We start from the raw sequence: 25771 nt of genomic DNA, 5'->3' as shown, positions 1-25771 counted from the left end.
TTATCATTATCCTTAATGAGAGCTTCAAATATTCTTCGAAAATCCCTTTTCATATTTTTTTTTCGTAGAAACTTTGTTCAGAAAAAAATGTTCGATTGTCGCCACACAAATGCTTGATTTCGCAAATTAAATTTTAAAACTCTCCTTGAATTCAACCCTGTATTAGCGTGCAAATGAGCAAACATGGAAACGTCAAGATATATTATCTTGCTGCAGTCTGAACACTTCGTAATAATTGGATACCCTCTCACTTAACAAAGTCATAAATAGCCCAATCTGAATAGGCTATTACTTCCAATGGAAATATAACATTTATCATTGCTTCATACTCGGTTAATGTATGCCTTCTTCGACAGTATTATGTCTTCTAAATATTATTATCGAGTTACATTCACCATTTCGGTTTTGTTTTTCAGCACTACTTAGTTTAGTAACTAATTTCATGAAAACCAAAAAAATATGCCATATGTCCGATATGCCAAATGACCCTCTCTTTGGTCGCTGTTCTTAATTATGCCAAATGGCGTTATGCCAAATGACTTTATGCCAAATGGCCCGCTCCCCAATTCACAACCAATCTAAATCCAATCCCATTTCAATTCAAATCCAATCCAATTGCATTTCAATTCAATTCCATCTAAATTCTAGTGAAAATCAATGTCAATTCGATTCTAATCCAATCCAAATCTAATTTCAATTCAACTCTACAACATTTTCAATCCAACTTCATTTGAATTTCAACCCACACAAAATGCAATTATACGCAATTTCACTCTAATTCCAATCTTACTGCAATCTAATCCCAATCCAATACCAATTAAAATCCGATTCCAATGCAATTTCAATTTGAATCAAATTGCAAAAGCTTCAAGCCTATTTCAATCCAATAATATTCAAATTGAATTCCAATCAAATTCAAATCCAATTCAGTATTCGTGGAGAAGCAACAAACACATCAGCATATTCACAAAGAAAATGACGAAATATTACGTTTGTTGGAATTTTGGTTGCTCCAACTGTTGATCAGACTGTTGTACAAACTGGAATGGTCGGACTAACTTGGGGGCGGGATCAATGCTGTCCAGCATGTCGGAGGGTGGAAGGCATAAGAAGCCCCACACACGCTCCGTCATGTTGTACAACTTTGACTCGGCCCCCCACACGGAAGAAAAAAAGTACCCAAAATTGAGTATTTTTAAACTTACTTTTGAGTTATTTTTTCTCTTCTCTTTCATCCACTCTTTCTTTTGTTGTCAAAAACAAAAGAGCCAAACAGTCCAACGACGCCAGTTCAATACGGGAAGCCAATTTTGAGTTTTATTACCTGAGGTTGAAATTGAGTGAATTAAACTTACATTTGGGTAAATAAATTTTCCGTTGGGTACTTTTTTAACATGGGAGTAAAGGCAAACTACTTCGACCCTACTTACTCAATTTTGGCTTCCCGTACGGATGTTCGAGGTTGGGTGAATTAAACTCACTATTGGGTAGTTTATTTCTTCCGGGCATGTTAGTCAGACCATTTCAGCCGCCTGTCCAACGTTTGTTCCAACCAAAACAACAATGAACAATAATATCAGCAAACGTCATTTCCTAGTAAATGTGCTTGAGTTGATGATTTTGTTGCTTCCCCACGACCTTATGGACCATTGTGGCCACCGGGTGGTCCCCTGAAAGATCCGGAACATCGGCAAAAATTGTCAATTCGAAAATTTCATCATAGATCGGCGGGATTTTTTAAAAGCTATTGTTATAGAACCCTGAGTATGTAATTTTTGTTTTTACTACACACGGACCATTGTGGCCACCGGGTGGTCCCCTGGAAGATTCGGGACATCGAAAAAATTGGTCAATTTGAAAATTTCATCAACTTATTGCTATCGAACCCAGAGTATGGAATTGATGTTTTGACCAAACAAGGACCATTGTGGCCACCGGGTGGTCCTCTGGAAAATCCGGAACATCCGTAAAATGGTCAGTTCGAACATTTCATCGTTCCAATGGACCACCCGGTGGTCACAATGGTCAGTGTGTGGTCAAAACATCATTTGCATACTCAGGGTTCGACAACAATTGGATTAAAAAAAAACCGAGATTAATCCACCTAGCGGTGATGGAGCCTTTCTCGTGTGTTATAAAAATAGTGTTTTGGCCATAACTTCGGAGCCCATAGTCAATAGGAAACAATGGGACAGGATTCTGCGTCGAGAGTGTGTGGGGCCCTTAGTGGACAATAGGCACAAAATGCACTAAAGAACGATTGTACGACAGGGCAGCAGGCACTTTGTCCAAAGACTTTACGAGCCCTCCCCAGTTCACTGTGAGTTGTAGGGCTTGACTAAGATGCGTAGGGGTTTGACAGTGGGTTCCATTAAACATCTAGAAAATGCTGCATTTATCCTCGATTAGTACCTACCAAAGCGACCGTCTGTTCCTCATGTTAGGGGAGACTGATCATCGTCTAAGTGGTGTCAGCGAGGCACTCTAAGCAAGGGGGAAAGGTACTCCGGGGCTGCAAAATGGTGGATTGAAATTAAGAAATAAGCGTCTAATATAGCTCACGGATCGACCGCTGACAAAATACCGCCAGCTAAGGGTTGCGTACTTAGCTGGTAGTGCAGCCTGGGCACTGTTGTTTTTTTTTCTGACACCAGCTAGAGTGAGAAGTACATGTCTTGAGCGTCTTTTCACATGGAGGTGCGACTCAAACAGCGTCTGTCTGCTAACCAGAGGCTGATTAATGGAACCGTGTATTGGGTTAGCTATAACTAAGGTGGCAGCCAACTGTGTAGGACATATCTGCTTCGGGATATTTCGTTCGACGTAATTCAGCTCGACGAAGGTCTTCCAGTTATCGGAGTCCGTCTCCGAGGTAATTACCACGTCAGCGTGGTAAATCTCTATTAATCCTGTGGTTCTCTACCGGGCACCGAGAGAAAGGTAAGCGATATCATTAACAACTCCCCCGCCCATATTCTCCTCATGCATGCGCATCATCCCGTGCTATCGCTCTGCTCGAATCTTTCGAAAACGCGGACCTAGTAGCTCTTAACAACGGTTCGTTTCGTTCACCTTCTTCAATGGCCACTCGGCCACCGCCATCGACGTGACTGCAGCCACTCGGTCCATACTTCCATCTCTTATATGGGAAGGGACGGGAGCAATCATCATCCGATTTCGATCACTGTCCACCCTTTTCCCCGTGTTTCACGGAGGCTGACTGGGAGGCATATGGCCACCACCTTAGACGCGAATTTGAACTAAACACACCCGCAGCTCTTCCCGATTTCACTAAACCGTCCTCGATGCCGCCGTTGCCTTCATACCACAAACTAGCACTCGGCCAGGACGAAGGACACTTCGCTGGTGGTCGGACGACAAGCTCCGGGAGGTTACCCAACAAATAATTTTAGTTGAACAAGCTAGTTTTTAGCTGAAGAAGACTATTTCAAGACAAAATTTTCAAAACGACTTATCTGCTTTTGTAAACAAAGATTCAAACGACGATTTGACGAATCTGATAGCTCTCCCACGCAAACCAACACCATCAACAGGTAGCGGAAACCTTCACCTACCTATTGATGGTGTTGGTTTGCGTGGGAGAGCTATCAGATTCGTCAAATAGTCGTTTGAATCTTTGTTTACAATAGCAGATAAGTCGTTTTGAAAATTTTGTCTTGATTTTTGGTCATACAAGTGCTTTACCCACCCCCAATGTTTGTGTGGGTAAGGCGAGAAGGAAGGCCTTCCGAGCGCTGCGGAGACTTGCCGCTGGTCACCCTAACAAAGCAAATGCCCTCCAGGATTGTAAAGAAAAACAATATGATTGCAGGTCAGTGATTCTAGAAGCGAAGAGAAAGCAGTTCGGGGGTTTCTCGACTTGGTCAACCACAGCCAATCTGTGGTCGAACTCTGTTAATAATTGTTAAAAACTAAGTTAATAATTGTTTTTAGCTAGAAAAAATGAAAATTTATAACAGTGCTTCCGAACTCATGTACGGACAATTAGACAAACAGGCGGTGCAAGTTAGACTAAACGTACGACGACAAATAACAAACATATTTTCCCCTTGAAAAAGACACAATCACTGTGTCGAAACGTCGGGTAAATCATAATCTCATTGTAATAATTGTAAGACTGAGTAGCCGATCATTAAATATACTTATTAATTGATTAATCTGAAGAAAAAAAGGAAAAGAGAAAGAAGTTTTGTAGTATGAATGCCTGGTAGCGATTGCTTTGACTCAGCGGTATCATTGGATGTCCTCGGCAGTGGTGCAATCACGTTGATAATGAGGTAACAATGGGGTTGATAAAGCTGGTTGTAGCAGTTTGGCGTGACGAAGAGGAGTTAAGAAGAAGTCCAGTTCCTGGGAAGTTTGCGTGCCGTTGACCGAGAAATCAGCTGCGTCGAGACGATGGTAAAGCAGTGAGATGATGGAAGGATCGGTTGATCTACAAATGGTTATAACTGGCAGGGAAGCAGGGTCTATCCTAGCCGAATGTGACAAGGACGAATACATTGTTGTTTTGCGTGACGAGGAGGAGTTAGGAGTACAGTGAACGTTCGCTAATTGGGGTTTTTCTAGTTGGGGCGCTTTTTAGTTGGGGGTTCGCTAATTGGGGCGAAACCCAATTAAAAAGCAGCTAAACGTCAGAATGTGATGTCAAAAACGCGTTGACGTTTTGTTTCCGTGTTTGGCGGGATCGATATTTTCTGGCGCGTAAAATTTTCTTTTGTTCAATGCAAAAAGTAAACAACATTGACGCTTGTCAAACCGCCCCAATTAGCGAACGGCATTCGCTAGTTGGGGTGAGGTCGTGCCCCAATTAGCGAACGATCACTGTATAGTCCAGTTCCTGGGAAGTGTGCATGCCGTTGACCGAGAAATCAGGTGTCTCGAGACGATGGTAGAGCAGTGAGATGATGCAAAGCTCGGCTGGTCTACAAATGGTTTTAACTTCGTTAGCCATCACTGGTGCAGTTCGTAGTACACCCACTTTGGCCCTAGACGCAATGCTTCACCTGCCCCGGTTAGATCAATTCATAAAGCTGGAAGCGGAAAAAAGTGCTCTAAGGTTAAAGAGAACAAAACCACTGCTGTCGGGAGACCTTACGGGTCACCTCAGCATATTAAATGAATTTGCCATAAATCCCGCAATAGGAATTTGTAGTGACTGGATGGAAACGGTAGTCAATTATGACTTACCTTACGATGTGTTCATTCCTTCCCGCCAGGAGTGGGAAGGAGATGGACCCAGCGTTCCAACAGGCTCTATAAATTTCTTCACAGATGGTTCGAAAATGAATAATCTGTCAGGATCCGGAATCTATGGCCCTACAACAAAAATTTCTGTCCACTTAGGACAGTGGCCCACAGTATTTCAGGCGGAAATATATGCAATATTAGAATGCGTGTTATTATGCCTGAGGAGAAAGTATAGATTTGCAAAAATATGTATTTTCTCTGACAGCCAAGCGGCACTTAAGTCGCTTAATAACTACACTTGTAACTCAAAGCTAGTGTGGGAATACATTCTGGCTTTGAAAAACTTATCCATACGCAATCGAGTCTACCTATATTGGATCCCAGGACATACGGGTCTAGAGGGAAACGAGATTGCTGATGAGCTAGCCAGGAATGGATCTAATGAAAGGTTCATTGGCCCTGAGCCCTTCTGCGGGATCTCAGACTGCTCTGTAAAATGGAACTGAACAAATATATGGTCAGTCAAATCACATCAAACTGGAATGCACTTCCCCATACGAGCCAATCCAAAAGGCTCGTAACGATTAACCCCAAGAAAACCCAACAACTATTAGGTCTCAACAAAAGGGATCTCAACATCTACACCGGTCTAATAACTGGACACTGCCCCTGCAGATACCATCTACAAAAGATCGGAGCAATCCAAACCTCAAATTGCCGCTTCTGTGACGAGGAGAGAGAAACATCAGAACACATCCTCTGCTATTGCAGTGCACTCACCCAACGTAGGTTCAAAGTTCTCAGCAAGCCCTTTGGCCAGACATATACCAGTATTTGTTACCTGTCACGGAAGCAGGGTCTACCACTGGCCGAATGTGACGAGGACGAAAGCATTGTTGTTTCGGGTAACTAGGAGGAGTGAGGAGTAGTTTTGCATACCTGGGAGATGTACTGCAGAACGCCTACAACGATGGCAAGACCGTGGATCTTGTTTCCTTGGATATTTCCAAGGCATTCAACAGGACTTGGACCCCCTTCGTCCTACAACAGTTGAAAGAGTGGGGATTTTCCGGCAACCTCCATGCTTTTGTCAGGAATTTCCTCACAGGGCGCTCTTTTCAAGTTATGATTGGTAATCAATGTTCGAGGACCTTTCCAGAGAAAACAGGAGTTCCACAGGGCTCCGTTCTAGCCGTGACGTTATTCCTGGTGGCTATGAACGGGTGTTTCGTTTTCTCCCCGCCAACATATGTGGCCATTAGCGACACGACGACTCGTACACGGATCAAGGCACAATCCGCGACCAGTGCCGTCCTCCACTGGGCTAACTCACTATGACAGCCAGCAAATGCGTACGAGGACATGTCTGCATCGGAACCAATGAAAGGTCCCGCGGTTGGACCAGGGGGAGGCCATCCAGCCCCCTTCCCCTGCCAAGTGCCCCTGCCCTTGGTACTCTCTTTTAGTGAAGAACTTACTTATAATGTAAAAATTCACATAAGGAAATGCATTTTTGCAGTTGAAGAGGATCTGAGGGCGCTGAACATTCAGGGCGACTGGAAACGATAGACCCAGGATCGAGTCCAGTGGAGGAGGATACTCCATCCGGCATTGGCTCATTGAGGAGGAGCTGTAGCCCATCAAGTATCAAGCATCGTGTAAGATCCTCCGGGAATTCATGGGTTTGGTGTTGGCCCTGCAAGCCAGATTTAAAAAACCATGTAACGAATAATCAACAAGAGAATATGGACCGGAACAATCGGCGAAGATTACAGCGACGAAATGTGAATAGGTAGAGATGGGAAGCTCGACGAGTATCGTGAAGTATTTTTAAAAGCGAAGGGTTGCTTCGATGGAGAACTCAACATTGAAATCGACGAACGAGTTAGACCAGCACAAAAGAAGGCCAGGGTGATTTCGGTAGCATAAATGAACTAGTTTACTAGAGAATATAAAAACTAAGGCATGTCTCGAGACATCATTGAGCCTGACAACAGGCATTTGAAATGAATTAGCAATTTAGTGATAGTTTGAAGAAGACTAAAGTGGCGGTTGTGTTTGGATCCCGCTGCGTTAGGGGCACTTCTCACTGAACGCGTTTTCAAGGGCACACCACTTTTTACAGAAGAAACGCACACGTTTCACGTGACGCAGCAAAGCTGAAATAATAAAAATGACAATTGTGCGTTGCTCCCGTATTAAGTGATGAGCCCTTTAAAACGCGAGTACTTTCAAATTTGGTTTCCGTGAGGATTGTCCTAAATACAGCGATTGAATGAGCTAGGCACCAAATTCCTACAATGAAAAAAATGTTGCCAGACTTATGAAAAAGTTCGCTGAAGTTCTTTCGGTCTTTCATGAACAAAATGTTTTTTTTTTGCTTTTGTCCTCACTAACAGGCTAAAGCCAAAATTGGCCCATCTCGCCAAGAAAAAATGGGTTGTGACACAAACTAGATAAAGTCGATGCCGGAAACGAAAGCCGTTTGGAATTTCTGCAGCACTGGAAACGTTGCGGACGGCACAACAACAATTGATCGCTGGGTTGGAAGACATCAGATATTCTGCTGCAGTAAGACATAGGTATTGATTCTCGGTTTTGGCGCAACTAAAGCGAAAGCCGTAAAAGATCATAACAACAATTTGAGAGCTGCGCTGGATCTGACATCATCAAGAAGGTGTTATCATAGGTACTATTTTTTGGGCACGTTCTCTCTCAACGGAAACGGCGTAATGCACTGCACGGATGCACTGGAAGCCAAAGCTATTCTAGATATTCCAGCTCTATCTTACGAAAAACAGGTAGACACTTTTCATGGACTGGATGGCATTACAAAATACTTGGATATTTCAATTTCCGTCAATTGGAAAAAAAAAAGGAAAGTAATAATACAAATATTAGTTCAAATATTAGCCCTGAAGCAGTCTTTAGGTACTAAAGATGTGTGATAACTCTGGCTGACTAAGACGGATAGTCTGCCAAGAGAACGAAATATCCCTCACATCCGACGAGTAACTTAATCTACATTCGACAACGTATTCGTATTAGCATCTTATCTCCCAAATTCCACCTACCTTTCATACTGTTATCCAGCGCAGCTTTCTCCTTAGCGGTAGTGTCCGCACTAACGGAACTTCCCACGGCGGTTGTCGTTGTCTTGGTTGGCGTATGATGACCCAGCAGTTTATTCGTAGCCAGCTCACCGGAACCAGGCGTTCCCATGTTGCCCATACCGCCGACGGCTTGCGATGCCGACTGGGTTTGTGATATTGGCGTTTTCTGCATGGTCACCGTCAACGTGGTTGCACCGTGCCCTGTACTAGCGACCGTACTAGTGGATCCCGGCATCATGGAACCCCCGGATGCGACAGCGGCCGCCGCCGCAGCAGCAGCATTCGCCGCATTCATGCTCTCCAGCATCTGCAGGTTTTGGATCTGCTTCTGGGGCGTGGACAACGTTTGCAGCTGCAGCATGGCAACACTGACCGCCTTTTCGGCACTTTCCTTCGATGTAGTCGTTATAGAGGCGGAAACCACCGGCGCTTGGTTGATTCCGGCTGATGTCGTTGTCACCGAAGTGGACGAAACGGGTGTAGCTGTAACGGAGTTGGCCATCATCGAAAGCGGGGTGGCCGAAAGGGATGTCATGGCGACGATTGGGTTTTGGGTGTTGTGCTGGTGTACGGATGTGGGTATTGTTGATACGAGGATTTGTGAGCCTTGCTGCATACCTGTGGGTAGTTGGTTGGCGGAATTGGGGCCAGCTTGGACTGTTTGACCTTGATGATGAATGGGGGAAATGGTTGTTCCGTTGCTGGAAACAACTATCGGAGCGGTCGTCATGCCGGCTATAGAAACCACAGGGAGGATAGTTCGTTCGATTTGTAAGGTTTGGGATTGGGCCACGCTTGTACGATCTCCTGCTTGCGGCAGCTGGTTGGTAATGATCATTTGAGTAGTGCCTTTCTGAGCCACTGCTTGAGCATGCTGTTGCTGTTGATGCTGATGCTGTTGTTGTTGTTGCTGCTGCTGCTGATGCTGAAGCATCGAATCGGTGGAAGTTACGTTGATCATGGAGATTCCGGACTGATTCGGTTGGCCCTGCTGCTGGAAGACAAACTGCTGCAGGATGTTTCCAGGTTGAGTACCAGACGTTGTTTGTACAATCTGGCCTTGTTGAGTCTGATTTGACCCGGCGACCATCTGATTAGCATGGTTTTGCTGATTGGACTGTTGCAAAAATTGCTGCTGTAGTTGTTGGATTTGTTGTTGCTGATTTTGCTGGTGCTGTTGCTGGCTCTGTTGCTGTTGTTGTTGCTGCTGTTGGTGAAGTGCCTGTTGCTGCTGTTGGAACTGTTGAATTGCCTAAAAGAATAACATGGTTAGATGCCGATCTCCTGAAGAAGCAACTTGAAGTACCTGTTGTTGGAGTAACTGCTGTTGCTGTTGTTGCTGCTGCTGAGCAGTTTTGATCTGCTGCTGTAGTTGCAATTGTTGTTGTTTATCAGCCGGCATCATCGACTGGATGTTGAGTACGGGTGATTGGCTGATTTGTCCAGTCGTATTCATAAGCACCATTCTGAAAGAAGAATAAAACGTAAGCATCGAAATACAATCAACGACTATTGTAACTCACTTTCCACCGGTTGTGACAACCTGTTGCATTTGCTGCGGTTGACCGATCTTTGCCTGGCCGGTGGTGATTTCAGCAGTTTTTATTTGAACAGGACCTGATGGACGCACCGGTTGCTGTTTGGTGCGCATTTTTCCTCCTTTAGCGAGGAGGTTCTGCTGAGCTTGCACCGTTTGCGTAGATGCCGAGGGCCGTATTGGCGATGTTCCTTGCGGAAGAATTTGAGGTCGTTGGGCTTGTTTCGGCGCCAGATGACTGGCATTCTTCTGCTGAATCGCCGTTTGGGCAGCGTTAGGCGATTGGTTCACTACGGTGGCCTGTTGTTGAGCAGCTGCGTTCTGTTGTTGCTGCTGCTGCTGTTGCGTAGCTTGTGCTTGCTGCTGCTGATTTTGCTGTTGCTGATTTGCAGCTTGCTGTTGCTGTTGTTGCTGTTGCTGGGTCTGTTGTGGTTGTTGTGCAATGGTGCATGGCAGTGTAAGAGTTTCTGGAATGGAATATTATATAAACATTCACTAAAAACTATTTAAAAAAAACTTAATCTAGCTTACGGTTATGAGCCTGAGTAGAAGCTTGTTGGATCGCTTGCTGCGGACTCTGTTGGATGAACATATTGCTGCTTCCATCGGGTGCAGTTCCGCGGAAGATGATTGGATTCCCAAGAATTTGCGGTTGAATGTTGTTCGCTGTCCAAAATTGACCCAACTGACCCTGAATCCAAGGGGCCGTGAACTGCATCTGCTGCGTTCCCTGCTGCTGGAGCGGACTCAACAGCTGTGCCGTTGGCATGGTGGCTTGCGAGACTTGGACGCACTGTTGTCCGGCCGCGGCAGCTTGCTGTTGAGTCAACGTAGTTACGCTTTGCTGTTGGCCTGCGGCGGATATGCTAGTGCCAATTTTCTGCAACTGGACTTTAGGACCTCCGGCGCCTGCAGCAGCAGCCGCTGCGGCTACCGTAAGTTGCTTCTGGACGTCCTGCTGGCAAGAATTTTTGAAATTAGAGATGGTACAGAATATTAATTTACGAATTTAAACATTGGAACTATAAAAGGTTTTCCAAGAACTTAAAAGCTATGAACTTACAGGACTGAATAGCAGCGTTTGTGACTGACTCGATGGGATTGTCGGCAATGCGTAGGCTCCGCTAAAGTTACCGGCCCCGGTGCCTATGACCTGTTTTCCGGAAGCCGTCGTCAACATCTGGGAGGCACCTTGAAACGGCTTAGGAGCGGCTATCAGCTGAATTTGTTGCTGGCCGCCGATCCCGGGATGCAGGAGGAGTTGCTGGGAGCCGTAGAGCTGTTGCAGATACTGGTTCTGGAGGGGTTGTTGAAGCACTTGCACGCGCCCGTGCGGCCATTCTGCAGCGGATAGTTGTTGACCAGCAGCCATTGCCTGAAGTGGGGACATTGTATTAATAGTAGTGGATTGTTGTTGCTGCTGTTGCAGGGTTTGAGCATTTTGCGTATGGTGGGAGCTCTGTGCAGGAGCCCCACCATTAGCCTCTAGGACCTGCATTTGTTGCACCTGTTGCTGTTGTTGTTGCTGCTCGAGACCACCGGAAGCATTCGTCTGCTGGGGTGGAGGAGGGTTGTATTCCTGCTTGACCTGGATGGTAGCAGCGCCGCTGAAGGCCTGCTGGAATTGTTGAAACTGTTGGAATTGTTGAAGCTGCTCCTGGGACAGCTGCAGGGGCACCGACGTTTGCTGTGCCACCTGCGCCGGACTCTGTGACTTCTCCAGGGTCGGGGCCGGCAGGTCGTACTTCTCGTCGAAAGTGATACCGGCCTTCTGGGCGAGGGTTTCCAGGCACTTGAGTGTCCTCTCTCCGGATACCTCGGAGGACGAACCTGTGGCAGTGGTGTTGGCAGTTCCTGTCGAACTGTTGGCAGCGCTAGCCGAAGCTGGAAACGGACGAATGGAACGGAGATGGGACACAGTCGAAGGGCTTCCCCCGGTTGTAATGTGGGGCGATAGTTGAGTAGGGGCTGTCGATGCTGCGGCCGGGGACTGGGCACCGGTTTTGATGGGACGAGAGCCGGCTTGTTGCGCCTCTGGTTGTTGGTTGCGCAAGTGGTCGAGTTTAACGACGTTGGATTGCTTCTGGCGAATGTTTGAATTGTCTTTCAGGGGATGCTGGCCCTGCTGAAGATGCTGCTGTTGCTGAGCAGAGTTGTGATGCAGCGATTGATGAACAGGCTGACGGATGTTGTTATTGTTGTTGTTAAGCTTCTCTTCCTCTTGTTTTTGTAGATTATTATAATGTTCCGTTCTGAAATAAATGAAAAAGAAAAGCCATCAAATCTCTGAGAGCGTGGATTATCACCATAGCAATGAATCGAATTCAATTCCATTAGAGAAGAACAAGGATTTACTCTACACTTTAATAGATATTTGCACAACATAAAAGGGTCTCTAGTTCCCGGGTTTGGGAGGAGCTATTCGAGGAAAAAGCAAAATTTACATCCCAAACGACACTTCACTAATTGGCCCAAAGTTTGTCAGGGGACGAACTTAGCAAGAAAACTTCTACCAGGCACGAAGCCCTTATCAAGGGACACACAACAGCCACCCCCTCCAGCGTTTGAAGAAATGTATAAAGAAAGAGAGACATAGCAGGGGAACTCTGAATTTATGGTTTAGTCAAGATTTATGGGCTTTCGACCAGGCGCTCAGACTAACCAGGACGACAAAGCACAAACACAACTGCATTCCATCTCCGTGGTTGTCCTCGCCTTCCACCCCGTTGGCGTCGATGCTTTCACTTTAACTCACCCCATTCGATTCGTAACCGGGATGGGAACGGATTCGGCACATGTGCATCGTTGCGTTCCAGTTGCCACCCCAAAAGTTCGTTTAATGCTTATTTGCCCTAGGAGCAGGCACACACACACATATGGCCAGCCTTATCCCAGTCCCATTTGATGCGGTAGATAGCCGTACCCGACCCTAATGTATGAGCGTTACCCGCGCCGCCATCGGGATCAGTATGGAAAGCATTTCTATCCTTTCCTTCAGAGGGTAATGGGTGCCTTTTCCTAACGCGAGTGGATGCTGGCAGATGGGAATGTGATTCTGTGCATCGATTCCAGTTCGTGAGCGAAGAACGGCACCCGGAAGGATGTCTCAAAGGGTAAGAACTGATCGGCAATTTCGTGCATGTGGGGGTGTGACATGAGCGTGTGTGCGTGCCTAAACGCAAATATTGAAAATATTTTAATTCAAAAGGATAAGTTTTCAATTTCCTGCACTGATAAAAAAATACACGTTCGATTCATGTTTTTCCGAATATGGATATTTTCAATCAGCTTACACCATCAATTCTAGTGCAATCCACATCACTACGATGTTCTTGACATCCTCAGTTCAAATGTCATTGTATACATCCAAATTCATTATTGATACACTACCATATGATATGCACATCCATGAATAACCATAACAAATACACGTTCGACTCGTGTGTTTCAGAATGTTGATATTTCATTCCAAATTACACCATCAAGTCTGATGTATTTCACATCACTGAGATGTTCTTCACAAACTCAGTTCAAATGACTATGTTTATAGCAAATTATATAATTGATACACCACGATGTCATATGTTTATCTAAAACATGTTATGAATTACTTCAAACGAATTTGAGTATGCATTCAGACGATTCAGACGATCCTCCATGTGTCATTATTTCAATAAAACGGACATGTTCATGCATGTTTCGAAAGGCCGCAACATTTTTCAATTTCAATTATCGGTAAATAGCGAACTGATTTTATATTAATTTGCACTTATTAATTTATGAATAAAAAAGAAGGGACATTTTATTGTTGAGTGACCGGGAGGGCAGAAGATGTGTGGAACATGCAACCCTGCCAAATAAATGAAAAAAGTGAAGTTCACCTGCTATCCTAAGTAAAAACAAGTAGGTATAGTATAATGTTTGATTTACCTAATTGAAAAAAAAATATAAACGTTTATAAATCTACGAAGGAATAACTCAAAAAAAATTAATCCATATTTTTCGGAACTGTAATTAAACGACAGGAAATGTAGATTTTTCACTTTTTTTTAATAATTTGTTTTCGTTTAATTTAATCCATCCGGAATGCGACTTTCGTTATACGGTTGAATCCCATTAATTTAATACATATATTAATATTTTAAAATAAATTTTCTTGCTCTGGAAAATCTGGCTGACCTGCTGTGGCTCCTCGTTTATGTTGAATCGCATCAGAGCATACTAATTTGGTACTTTTTCTAATTGATTGCATGTTCCCTTCCTGCTTTAGCAGCAGCAGGATCAAATAAGATGGAATTATACTCAAAACGGCGAAGACGCATCGTCAATACCGGCCCCTTCCGACTATCCTTTGCGACGTATGTACTTCGTGGCGGCTTCTTGCTAGCAGGATTAAGCACCGAACCGATCATGTTCTCCGGCAGCAGCTCTTTTAGATGTAGGTAACTTGAATTTTTTGTGATCTGTGTGGATAATAAAAACCTTATTTACCGGTTGCAGATTTCGGAAAATAAAAGCACTTACCTGTTCGAAGACAAAATCGCCGGCCTCAGCTCGCAAAATAGTATTAGTTGGTGTGGTTCAACTTCTTTTAAAATAATAAATGCAACCACCCACTGTGGATATTACATTTTTACCAACTTGATTTTTTTTTCTATCTGTCCGGATATCAATTTCCGTCAGAGGTTCGAAAACCAACGAGACGTTTTTCTATACTTCCACCGTTGATTCGTCGAAGTTATAGGAAAACTATGTTTCTTGAAATGGATTTCGATCCGATGACGGAAATCGGAATCCGGACGGATATGCAATCATTATCATTATTAAAATGTGAAAGAAAACACGAAATTCACTCACAATTCAAATGAAAATCAACACAATTATTCTTAGATATTATATATCAAACAAGCGACTATGACAAGTCGAGCAACCGAATTCGATTTGCTTTACACGTTAATACCGTGTGGTTTGTTTATAAAAAAATGCTCAGTTTTGAATGAACCATGTCATCTGTTTTACACGTGATATTGATTTGTATTGACAACATGCGCAAATTCATGTGTAGAACACACGGTCCTCTCGTGTATTTTTTTTATAGTGTGCGACATGGCGGGGTTTGTTTCCACCTACTTCGCATCATGCGGTGGTTTGTGGTGAAACGGGCGCTGATGAGGCAAGGCAGAAAACTTTGCGCTGGGGAGAGGACTCGAGTGTCGGGATCAGAACCAGAATCATCGTGCCGCCAGAGTGAGTGGTGTAATCGAGAAGGGTGGGCGGAAAGCATAAATACGATAATTATTGGGTCATTCATTCAAGTTTACGATGCCAACCGGAGAGCATGCGAGAATTTAATTACCCACTGAGAGATGAGTGGAATGCGGTGAGCGAGGAAGTCCCGGCAGAACCGCTGTTGAACGAGTTTGGTTATCCTTTTCACAATAATTGGTGGACGAATGGAACGAAGTTATGTGTAATTATCATTCAAAAAATTGTTCAACCAATCAGCACAAATAACACGAGAGAAAGTTGTTTTATTCAACAAAGAGACAAAAGATTGATCCTTCTTTTATTTTTAAATTTTATGAAAGTAATTTATTACGCCATATGAATAGTCTCATTGCATAAGCAATTTATTGAACAATTACGCGATAATTCTAAGTTGACATTCTATGGAAATTCTGGAACAATTATTAGAAAAATTTTAAGCATAAAAAAACAGTTCAGAAGGAATCACTTATCTAGATTGAACTGCAAGTGAACGTAAAAGCTTTTTTTAAATAAAACTTTTGGTGAATATCCAGTTTCCTGTTCTGATATTTAGAAAATTCTTGGAGAACAAAAACTCTGGAAAAAGCTCTTGTTCATTAGAAAATTCAACATTATCTAATTCAAATCTCTTATGCAATTGCTGTTTTTTCGAATGATTTTCTAGGAGTTATGCTGAAGCCCAGTATGGTGCTTAGAAGAAGAGCGGTCAAGGAAAACTCCCTTCTATTCCTGAAGTAAATTTGACCGCTACTCAAGTACACGTAAAAAAATTTAATGTTGTTTATTAGGATTAAGATTTCGAATACTTTTTTGCCAAAGCAGGCGCTTAATGACGTGTATAAGAAAAAACTTATACCTTGCATAAGCCACATACATTCCAAATCTTATACTTTTCATTAACTTATGAATATTATTAGCTTTTTAGTATGGGATCATTCAATAGGTGGCATAATGAAGTGTATTAGTATTTTCGAATAGGTTTTTGCCATAACTCATAAGATTTTTTCTTTACGTGTAGCTGGGAGACATGTGACTTTTCCTTGGGAAACAATGAGAAGGCATATTTTTCCATTTACTTTACATAGCAGGCGTTATTTGCGTTACAAAATTTGTTCTTCTTGCCAACTCCATACTGCTCAAGGAATTCCAGTAGGGTTGGTGTACCAATTGTCGCCATACATAAGAACAACTATTAAAAAAATATAAGCAAAAGGCATGTGGGTGGACTTTATATATCAAGCGAAAGATTTTAGGGGAACTGTTCCGTTTTCCATCTCACTGAACATATATTCGTATCTTCGCGAAACAAAGAAATACGGCATATATTTTGTTGCTTCTTTTTGTTAACATGTGTGCTCGCTCACTGCTGAAAAAAATCACAAAAATAAGAAACAAATAAAATTCCTTTTCATTTCTTTGTTTTTCATGGGATGAATATCGGAGTTATGAGATGAAGTCCAGGAGCAGTAACCCTACTTTCTGCTCCTTAGAACAGCTGTGAAAACCACAATAAAATATGTTATTATCCTCAAAATTGACTAATCCATAATAGGAACGCATGCACCAGTTGTGGCACTATTCTTAATTTTGGTTCCTTATTTGGCAAATCCCATTGTTTTCTTATGGGACTGGCCAAATTGGGACCACTATAGCGACAACTGGTGCAAAGGACGTTAAAAATGAAGCAAAATCAATTTTTACAATTATGCTTTGCTTGTTTTGGAGGAAATCAAAGGTGTTATCATATCATATGAATATGCTTTATCGATATGAACTTGGTTTGCGGTGATTTGATTGGTCATTTGGCATGGTCACTAGTGCGATAACTGGTGCTATAGCCACAACTAGCCTAGCTGAATCATTCCTTGACCATTCCTTGTCCTATTTATATGCACAGTACTTTTGAGGTCCACACTACCCTTAACAGTTAAGCAACAGAATCTTCAAAAGTAAATAAATAAATCCTAGCTACTCTGATCAGCTTTTTCATTCTTTCAAAATAATAACTTGGAAGGGAAGAAGGGAGGGAGAATTCACTGCAGTTTCGTAATGCTTTTTGATTTCAGTATTTTTACCTTCTTGAAAAGCAAAAACTTTGAAAAAAATTAACCGAAAATTTTCATATTGAGCGCTTTCCGGACAATTTTAGGACCTCTCGAATAATCATAAAAAATATCATAAAAACGTTTGTACAAACTTCCAAAAATTGCTGATAAATAATATAATAAAATCTTGTAAAATTATTGGAAGAACTTGAAGCGTGAAATGAGAATAAATGTGTGGACAATGGACGTTCTGCTAAAAACCGGATTCTAAAATGGCAAGTAGATAAGTTGATAAAAAAGCGAACAAAATTAGGTTAATTGAATCGTGGCGGTGGCCAATCACCGAATTTGGACTGCAATTGACATGGCAGCTGTTTCCTGTGCAAATATGCAAGTTTCTGCTGGTAGAAATAGGCGGACATGCAGCTCCTTTGTCAGCTCCTCTGATGAATAGAAATGAACCGAAGTCACCGAAGAGAGGGAAGAAACTGTAACCCGATAGGCCGCCACATTGAAATTTTCGGAGAACTACAATTCCGCCGATGCTGGAAGGGTTCAAAACTAATCGACGTCAACGCGGCTCAGTTTGCTCGCACTCCATTGCCTTGAAGCGGAATAATGGGTCCGGATCAAGTGTGTCCCACGAATCGCACCGAAAAATGGACAAAAAATGTCGAACGAGAACCATTTTTTCCACACCATCCGTTGCGAATCGGAGCCAACAGCAGCGATGTCAGATCAGTTTTTCAATTCACAGATGGAATCAAAGCTTGTTCCGATTGTGACGCATGAACTTCTTGTGAAAACTAGGATCCTCCTCCTGTGGCATTCGGATGAATTTCCTCTGGAAATTCGGATGAATTTCCTCTGGAAATTCGGACGAATTTCCTCTGGAAATTCGGAAGAATTTCCTCTGGAAATTCGGATGAATTTCCTCTGGAAATTCGGATGAATTTCCTCTGGAAATTCGGATGAATTTCCTCTGGAAATTCGGATGAATTTCCTCTGGAAATTCGGATGAATTTCCTCTGGAAATTCGGATGAATTTCCTCTGGAAATTCGGATGAATTTCCTCTGGAAATTCGGATGAATTTCCTCTGGAAATTCGGATGAATTTCCTCTGGAAATAAGGATGAATTTTCTCTGGAAATTCGGATGAATGTCCTCTGGAAATTCGGATGAATTACCTCTGGAAATTCGGATGAATTACCTCTGGAAATTCGGATGAATTTCTTCTGAAAATTCGGATGAATTACCTCTGGAAATTCGGATGAATTTCTTCTGAAAATTCGGATGAATTTCCTGTGGATGAATTTCCTTTTGAAATTTGGATGGATTTCCCTTGGAAATTCGGATGAATTTCCCCTGGAAATTTGATGAATTTCCCCTGAAAATTCGATGAATTTCCCCTGCAAATTCGGAAATTCCTTTGGAAATTAGGATAAATTTCCTCTGGAAATTCGGATGAATTTCCTCTGCAAATTCGGATGAATTTCCTCTGGAAATTCGGATGAATTTCTTATTGAAATTGGGATGAATTTCCGCTGGAAATTCAGATGAATTTCCTCTAGAAATTCGGATGAATTTCCTCTAGAAATTCGGATGAATTTCCTCTGAAAATTCGGATGAATTTCCTCTGGAAATTCGGATGAATTTCCTCTGGAAATCGGATGAATGTCCTCTGGAAATTCGGATGAATTTCCTCTGGAAATTCGGATGAATTTCCTCTGGAAATTCGGATGAATTTCCTCTGGAAATTCGGATGAATTTCCTCTGGAAATTCGGATGAATTTCCTCTGGAAATCGGATGAATTTCATCTGGAAATTCGGATGAATTTCCTCTGGAAATCGGATGAATTTCCTCTGGAAATCGGATGAATTTCCTCTGGAAATTCGGATGAATTTCCTCTGGAAATCGGATGAATTTCCTCTGGAAATCGGATGAATTTCCTCTGGAAATCGGATGAATTTCCTCTGGAAATTCGGATGAATTTCCTCTGGAAATCGGATGAATTTCCTCTGGAAATTCGGATGAATTTCCTCTGGAAATCGGATGAATTTCCTCTGGAATTCGGATGAATTTCCTCTGGAAATTCGGATGAATTTCCTCTGGAAATCGGATGAATTTCCTCTGGAAATCGGATGAATTTCCTCTGGAAATTCGAATGAATTTCCTCTGAAATTCTGATGAATTTTTCTCTGGAAATTCGGATGAATTTTTCTCTGGAAATTCGGATGAATTTTTCTCTGGAAATTCGGATGAATTTCCTCTGGAAATTCGGATGAATTTCCTCTGGAAATTCGGATGAATTTCCTCTGGAAATTCGGATGAATTTCCTCTGGAAATTCGGATGAATTTCCTCTGGAAATTCGGATGAATTTCCCCTGGAAATTCGGATGAATTTCCTCTGGAAATTCGGATGAATTTCCTCTGGAAATTCGGATGAATTTCCTCTGGAAATTCGGATGAATTTCCTCTGGAAATTCGGATGAATTTCCTCTGGAAGTTCGGATGAATTTCCTCTGGAAATTCGGATGAATTTCCTCTGGAAATTCGGATGAATTTCCTCTGGAAATTCGGATGAATTTCCTCTGGAAATTCGGATGAATTTCCTCTGGAAATTCGGATGAATTTCCTCTGGAAATTCGGATGAGTTTCCTCTGGAAATTCGGATGAGTTTCCTCTGGAAATTCGGATGAATTTCCTCTGGAAATTCGGATGAATTTCCTCTGGAAATTCGGATGAATTTCCTCTGGAAATTCGGATGAATTTCCTCTGGAAATTCGGATGAATTTTCTCTGGAAATTAGGATGAACTTCCTCTGGAAATTCGGATGAATTTCCTCTGGAAATTCTGATGAATATCCTCTGGAAATTCGGATGAATTTCCTCTGGAAATCCGGATGAATTTCCTCTGGAAATTCGGATGAATTTCCTCTGGAAATTCGGATGAATTTCCTCTGGAAATTCGGATCAACTTTCTCTGGAAATTCGGATCAATTTCCTCTGGAAATTCGGATAAATTTCCTATGGAAATTCGGATGAATTTCCTATGGTAATGCGGATGAGTTTCCTGTGGAAATGCGGATGAATTTCCTTTGAAATGCGGATGAATTTCCTGTAGATATTCGGATGAATTTTCTGTGGAAATTTGGATGAATTACTTGTGGAGTTTAGGATGAACTTCCTGTGGAATTTCGGATGAATTTCTTGTGGAAACTCGTTGACATGTTTTTTTTTTTACAATTTCCTGTGGGAAGACATTCGAATGAATTTTCTATGAAATTTGAATTAGTTTCCTATAATCAAAATATTGTAAAATTTACCTCGCATTCAATTGTATGTTCATTATTCTGTAGTTTTTATTCAAAAGTCCATAATATCGATCATCCGAATGAGGTCTGTGTGTTTGACTAAATGTTCATATATCTGGCATCGCTGACAGCCAACGACCATAAGTACATAACCATTTGCAGCATTTTGTTTTTTATTCCTCGAAAAAAAACGTCTCGATTCGACTCTCAAATGCAATGGGGAGGATGATGTCGGATGCAATTTCCTCCTCCTCAGTTTCCCCACACCACCGAGTGGGTCCGTCCTCCGCGCAAGGTGTGCAAAGCCGTTTTCCCTGAAGGAGGAAGCCTTTCAACTTTTTGATTGTTTCACCTTCTTTCGTCGCCGGGCTTTGTACGCCATCCAGAGGAGAGCGTGTCTGGCTGCTTGCTGAGCCTTGCTTCAGTCCTGCGCGTTGAGTGCAGGCTTCGCTCGGAGGTGCACTCCAGGAATCGCCCCGCCAATCGAAAACCAGTTTCCAGACTTTTGAGTGCGTTTGGGTTTTTTAATGCGTTTCGGTCTTCATTGTTTGTGTTATTACTGTTCGCTTATTATGGCTGTACACCTCGCTTCCTTTATTGCACACACATCGGGCAGCAAGGAGAAGGAGAACAATTTAAACGATTCAATAATAAGCCAACCCCGCCGCGGTGTGAGGGACGAGATGAGCGCGCACGCCCGGCACAGTTCTTGTGACCGCCGCCCGGTCGGAGCGGGGTGGCCGCAGCAGGGCAAGGCGACGATGACAGCTCAAGACCGAGTACCGAACCGACCCGGACGGACTGGAGTCTGAAGTGATCTGAACTAAAAGACGGTCGACAAAAAAGAGCATGGCGATGTTGCCGACCACGACAAACACGAACGATGATGATGGTCATAGCAGTGCAGCGAAGAAACCGCTCCACCTACCTCCGTGAGGCCGAGCAGTTGCCAGTAAAAGCATAAATGGCACCAAAAGCGGCATTTCAAGCTAAAAGATACGGGATAGTCGAGCATGATGTCGAATTCAAGATAAATAAAGTTGTACATTAGAAACAACTTGTTTCAGATCTAGTAATTAAAAACCATTTTTATTTTATGACTGGACTTCATCCACACTAATAAAACACAAGCAGACTTAATCCTCATAAGTCATAGAATAAATGTGACAAAGACGCCGAAGCGAATGGATTGCAATAGAATGTTGTTGAATGAAATTCTGAATGCAATACGAGAATTATTAGACAGGGAAAGTATGAATCTGGGATTGAACTACAGATCTTCTACTCGCAAAGCAGAAAAAAGATTTACACGCAATTATCAGCTGAGTCAGACACTGACTCTGAAAAAATCACTCGCGAATCATTTACCGTTAATGGTTCAATATAACCAACAAAAAATTTATTTTACGCTTGAAAATTCCCTAAATAGAAAAATCCACCCATATCTGATGAAACTTTTGCCTCGGCCCAACATGACCCTATGAGACAGTTATGCCTGTACGAGCAAGGTTACCGAAGAGGAGTCGCTGATTGCATTCGATGGCTGCTTGGGCATCGAATAGTGATTATAGGCCATGCTGAAACCCTACAATTAAATAAGAAGCTCTACACGAAAATAACATAGCTGAACCGAACAGCGGAAAAAAGCCCATTAAGGTCGTCATTTTCGAACAAATCAAGCCATGCGATGTTCTCTTAACAACAAGGTTCAAGATTCTCCTTATCAGAAATGTGAGAATCAAATGATTTTTCCAAATACATTTGCCCTAAACGTGCCATTTTCCCAAGCAATTTTTTCCTCGCAAATCACACGCCCTTGAATCCGCGTGCTGGGATCGAGTGCAAAAATGGATAACCCCAAGCCATGGCGTCGTAAAAGTTTGATTTACAGCTCTTTTGGCCTTTACCGGGCGAATGAGGTCCCTTCCTACCCCCTAAAAACTAACGCTGCACTGGCCCTGCCTGGCACAGACATCAGAACAGCTTCGGGGCAAGAGAGACAGCGATGAGAATCCTTGACCGAACGAGACAAATGGGAAACGTCATGGCGAGAACGGATTGGGTGCCGAAGTCCGAATTGTCTCATCAATCATTCTAAATGATTTTTTTTTCGGTTCCGTTGATATGGAGGAAAAATCAATGATAATTCTTTGTGGAATCATGAGAACGAAACCACTAGTACAGACATTAGAACGAAATGTTCAAAAGTCATGTGAATTGAAAAGGGGTTAGCAACTGTAAAAAAAAATGTAAGGAAAACTGATCGAGACCCCAAGAGAAATTTTACTGAAATTTGAAGGGAAGTTGTTCGATTTTTTTACTGATTCATTTTTGGATCTTCCAAGGGAAATTCCACGGGAAATTCTTCTCAGCTTTATGCTCGAACCAAATCAATTGGAGACGCAACCAAATACCAGCTGTCCTTTCGATTCAAATCTTAAAGTTGCAAACTTTATTTAGGATATAATACTTTCCAGCTACTGTTTAAGCTCTTGATCACGAGCGCAACAACTGCCGACAGTAGGATTTTAGTCAACAACGAGAAAATGTGATTTTCTCGTTCGTTTTATTTTTGTTCCTGTCCTGCTTCTCGCTCGCTTTCTGTCGCGTAACTTTCCACATTTCATATTCTGTGCAAATAAATCTAGGCTGCCTGACGATAATACGGAGGAAAGAACGGAAAAACATAAACTTCGTGATGAGGACACGAAGCGACTGTCGAAGAAAGCATTGATTGAATTGAAATTTAAAGCTCTCTGCTTTGCATTTTAAAATAGGAATCCGAGAAGACAATATTGAATGTAAATACTTATCGATCCGTTTGGATTGAAGTTTTCTATTAATGTTGCATAAGAAGAGAATTACATTTTCACCTATTCAAATATTTAGTATCAATAGACAGTATCCATCTGCCCGAATGACAACTGCTTACGAATTTCCTAGATTCATCCCAATTTACGTGTTTTTCTCTACACTATCTGCCACCCGAACCCTTTCGAATGACATTGGAACTAAATCCGAAGCCAGCTGAAAGATGCGCTACGGAAACAACAAAAAAAAACCTTTAGCACTGATGCAGTCGATTGAACCAACAAAAAAAAACTAGTCCCGTTACAGGAATTTATCGAAACTTTTAGCAAAGCCAACATCCAACTTCCCGAAAAAGGGGTAAGGGCCAGACCAATTGCAGTACCTCGTCTTGTCAAGTCGTGTGCCATCTGCAAAGGGAGAGCTGTGTACCGCTGCTGGATGCCTTTCGGCACGGTAGTTGGACAAGTTTTCTTCCTGTAACCTCTGACCCGTAGGCGAGGCGGCACATGGCCAAAACCATGGCGCGCGTCGTCGTTGGCGTTGTCGTTTTGGGTGGAAGTGGATCCTGTCCTGGTCCTGATCCTAGGCGACATGATCCGCTGGGAGGGGTGAAGTTTTTTTACCCAGCGTTTGGCTTTTTCACCCCTCGCTGCTAGGATTGGATGTTCATCGAAATTCATCTTGCAGGCTTTTGGCACTTTTTTGCTGGCTGGCTTCGTTCCTGTTTTGGGGGTGAGGGCGTTTTTTTTGTGATTTGAGATTTTCAAGAATGGACGTCGGTAGTAAGGGAAAAAGTTAACCGGACTTGGCACGAGTGGACACCGGATAGTTGACCATCTGCACGGAAGTAGACTGGATTCGAGATGTAGGGATTGAGAGACGACAGCTGCTGCGTTCAGCCAATGCTGGGCGTATCATAAATGAATGACTCTTATTAATCATTGACCGTCCTCATTGGAAGAATATAAATACAATATTGTTTGATTATCTCCAAGCTGTAAAATCAAAATCTATATATGTAGAAAAATAAAAAAATAGAGTTTCAAAATTATCCACTCGATAAGCAATTGTTTAAAGTAAATTTTCTCTCAATATTTTCATAATTGGAAAAAACAAAATCAAAGAATTGAATGGCATGATTTCTTATTTTTTGTATTCAATTTTAAAAATAAGTCGAGCCATCAGAAATATGAGTTCTTTACGTAAGTTGATTATAAATAAATGAAAGAATTGGTTGAACAAAACAAAATCACAAGCAGAAATTTTCGAAGCAATTCAAAATTTCGAAATTAGCTGTCATGGAAACCTCCGAAGGAATGACCATAGCACATAGTTTCTGAATTGAATCTTCTGACCAGAAACAATTTCAAGAAACAAAGTCAAGTTAAGTTAAGGTAGGGATCAAGAAGAATACATACAGGTGTTACAGTATGTCAATTTCATTATTCAGTCATCTTGGACTTTTGTAAATGTACTGAAAATGATTTTATCACACCCGCAATAATCTTTCTTTCTTCTTTCTTTCTACTGTCGAAGTGAGTAAACCCTGATATAAGAAACCTGGTTGGGATATGAACAGTAGTGTCGTCGATAAGTTTCAAACGTTATTTCCTAAAAAAAAAACATTCAATCAAAATATAGCTTGTTCAAAATTTTGCAGAAAATATTCAGGATGAAACACATTTTTAGCTTTTTCGTTGAGTATTTCGGCCTTCGAAAATGATGGTGCATCACGATATTGAACTTAATTTAGAATGTACAACCATTCTCATCTTTCATTTGTCCAAACGTATTTAGAATTTCCTCAGAACTGAAGAATTTTTCCCTCAGAACTGGAGAAACGTTGGAGGAATGCCTCCGAGAAGAACAATTTGTCAGTCGTCATCAGGCAGTCGTATCGGTAAGGGCGCTCCCCAATACTCCACCGCATAGGCTGCGCATTCGGCGACTGACGCGGGTTTGGTGGAGGGGCTGGGAATCGAACAAATGACCATTCGCTTGTAAGGCGAACGTGTAGCCAACTACGCTACGGGACCCCCTTGAACTTAAGAAATATTGACTGAAAAAGAACTCGACCATTGGAGACGTCTGATCCTTTTGATCCGTAGTTCAGTTGTTTTGAACTGTTTTTGTTTACAATTAATTGCATATTATTCGGCAACTCGGCCGTACGAAAACCATTTTTTTGTTAAATATTTGGCTGTGCATATGCACAGCACATGTTTCGAAATGGACAAATTGATATGAAATTTGCGAAAAAGAATCCACGTGTCTTGGAGGGACACGAACCCTCAACCTCCTACTCTCTAGATCTAGTCCCTCCAAGACACGTGGATTCTTTTTCGCAAATTTCATATCAATTTGTCCATTTCGAAACATATGCTGTGCATATGCACAGCCAAGATATTTGACAAAAAAATGTTTTTGTTTGTTTGTTTTGTTCGTCTGTCTTTATAATATACCAAACTATTT

General features: G+C 42.3%; 2 protein-coding genes and 1 long non-coding RNA gene across 4 annotated transcripts in view; 1 reads left to right on the top strand and 2 right to left on the bottom strand.

Moving 5' to 3' along the window:
- Positions 1-25771, bottom strand: part of LOC134224222 (polyhomeotic-proximal chromatin protein-like) — an 84804-nt gene that overhangs the window by 17279 nt on the left and 41754 nt on the right. The window contains exons 2-7 of one of the 2 annotated variants that reach the window (XM_062703529.1): positions 11369-12113; positions 10925-11236; positions 10393-10819; positions 9848-10328; positions 9631-9790; positions 8286-9576 (exon numbers count right to left, since the gene is read on the bottom strand). In XM_062703529.1, coding sequence (XP_062559513.1) covers positions 8286-9576; positions 9631-9790; positions 9848-10328; positions 10393-10819; positions 10925-11236; positions 11369-12113 — 3416 coding nt within the window. The remainder of the gene's footprint in view (positions 1-8285; positions 9577-9630; positions 9791-9847; positions 10329-10392; positions 10820-10924; positions 11237-11368; positions 12114-25771) is intronic. The other variant, XM_062703530.1, reaches the window with a different exon arrangement.
- LOC134224223 (6-phosphogluconate dehydrogenase, decarboxylating) overlaps positions 127-25771 on the top strand; it is a 342849-nt gene continuing 317204 nt past the window's right edge. Inside the window, exon 1 of the mRNA XM_062703533.1 lies at positions 127-131. The gene's annotated coding sequence lies outside the window, so the exon portion shown is untranslated. The remainder of the gene's footprint in view (positions 132-25771) is intronic.
- Positions 13893-14523, bottom strand: LOC134220558 (uncharacterized). Its single transcript, XR_009981950.1, has 2 exons — positions 14386-14523; positions 13893-14324 (listed from the first exon to the last, which is right to left on the bottom strand). It is a non-coding gene; the product is annotated as an uncharacterized LOC134220558 (long non-coding RNA).

The sequence above is a fragment of the Armigeres subalbatus genome, chromosome 3, assembly GCF_024139115.2.
Source record: "Armigeres subalbatus isolate Guangzhou_Male chromosome 3, GZ_Asu_2, whole genome shotgun sequence".
NCBI lineage: Eukaryota > Metazoa > Arthropoda > Insecta > Diptera > Culicidae > Armigeres > Armigeres subalbatus.
The sequence above is the reverse complement of the archived record's forward strand: the minus strand, read 5'-3'. Positions and strand labels throughout refer to the sequence as shown.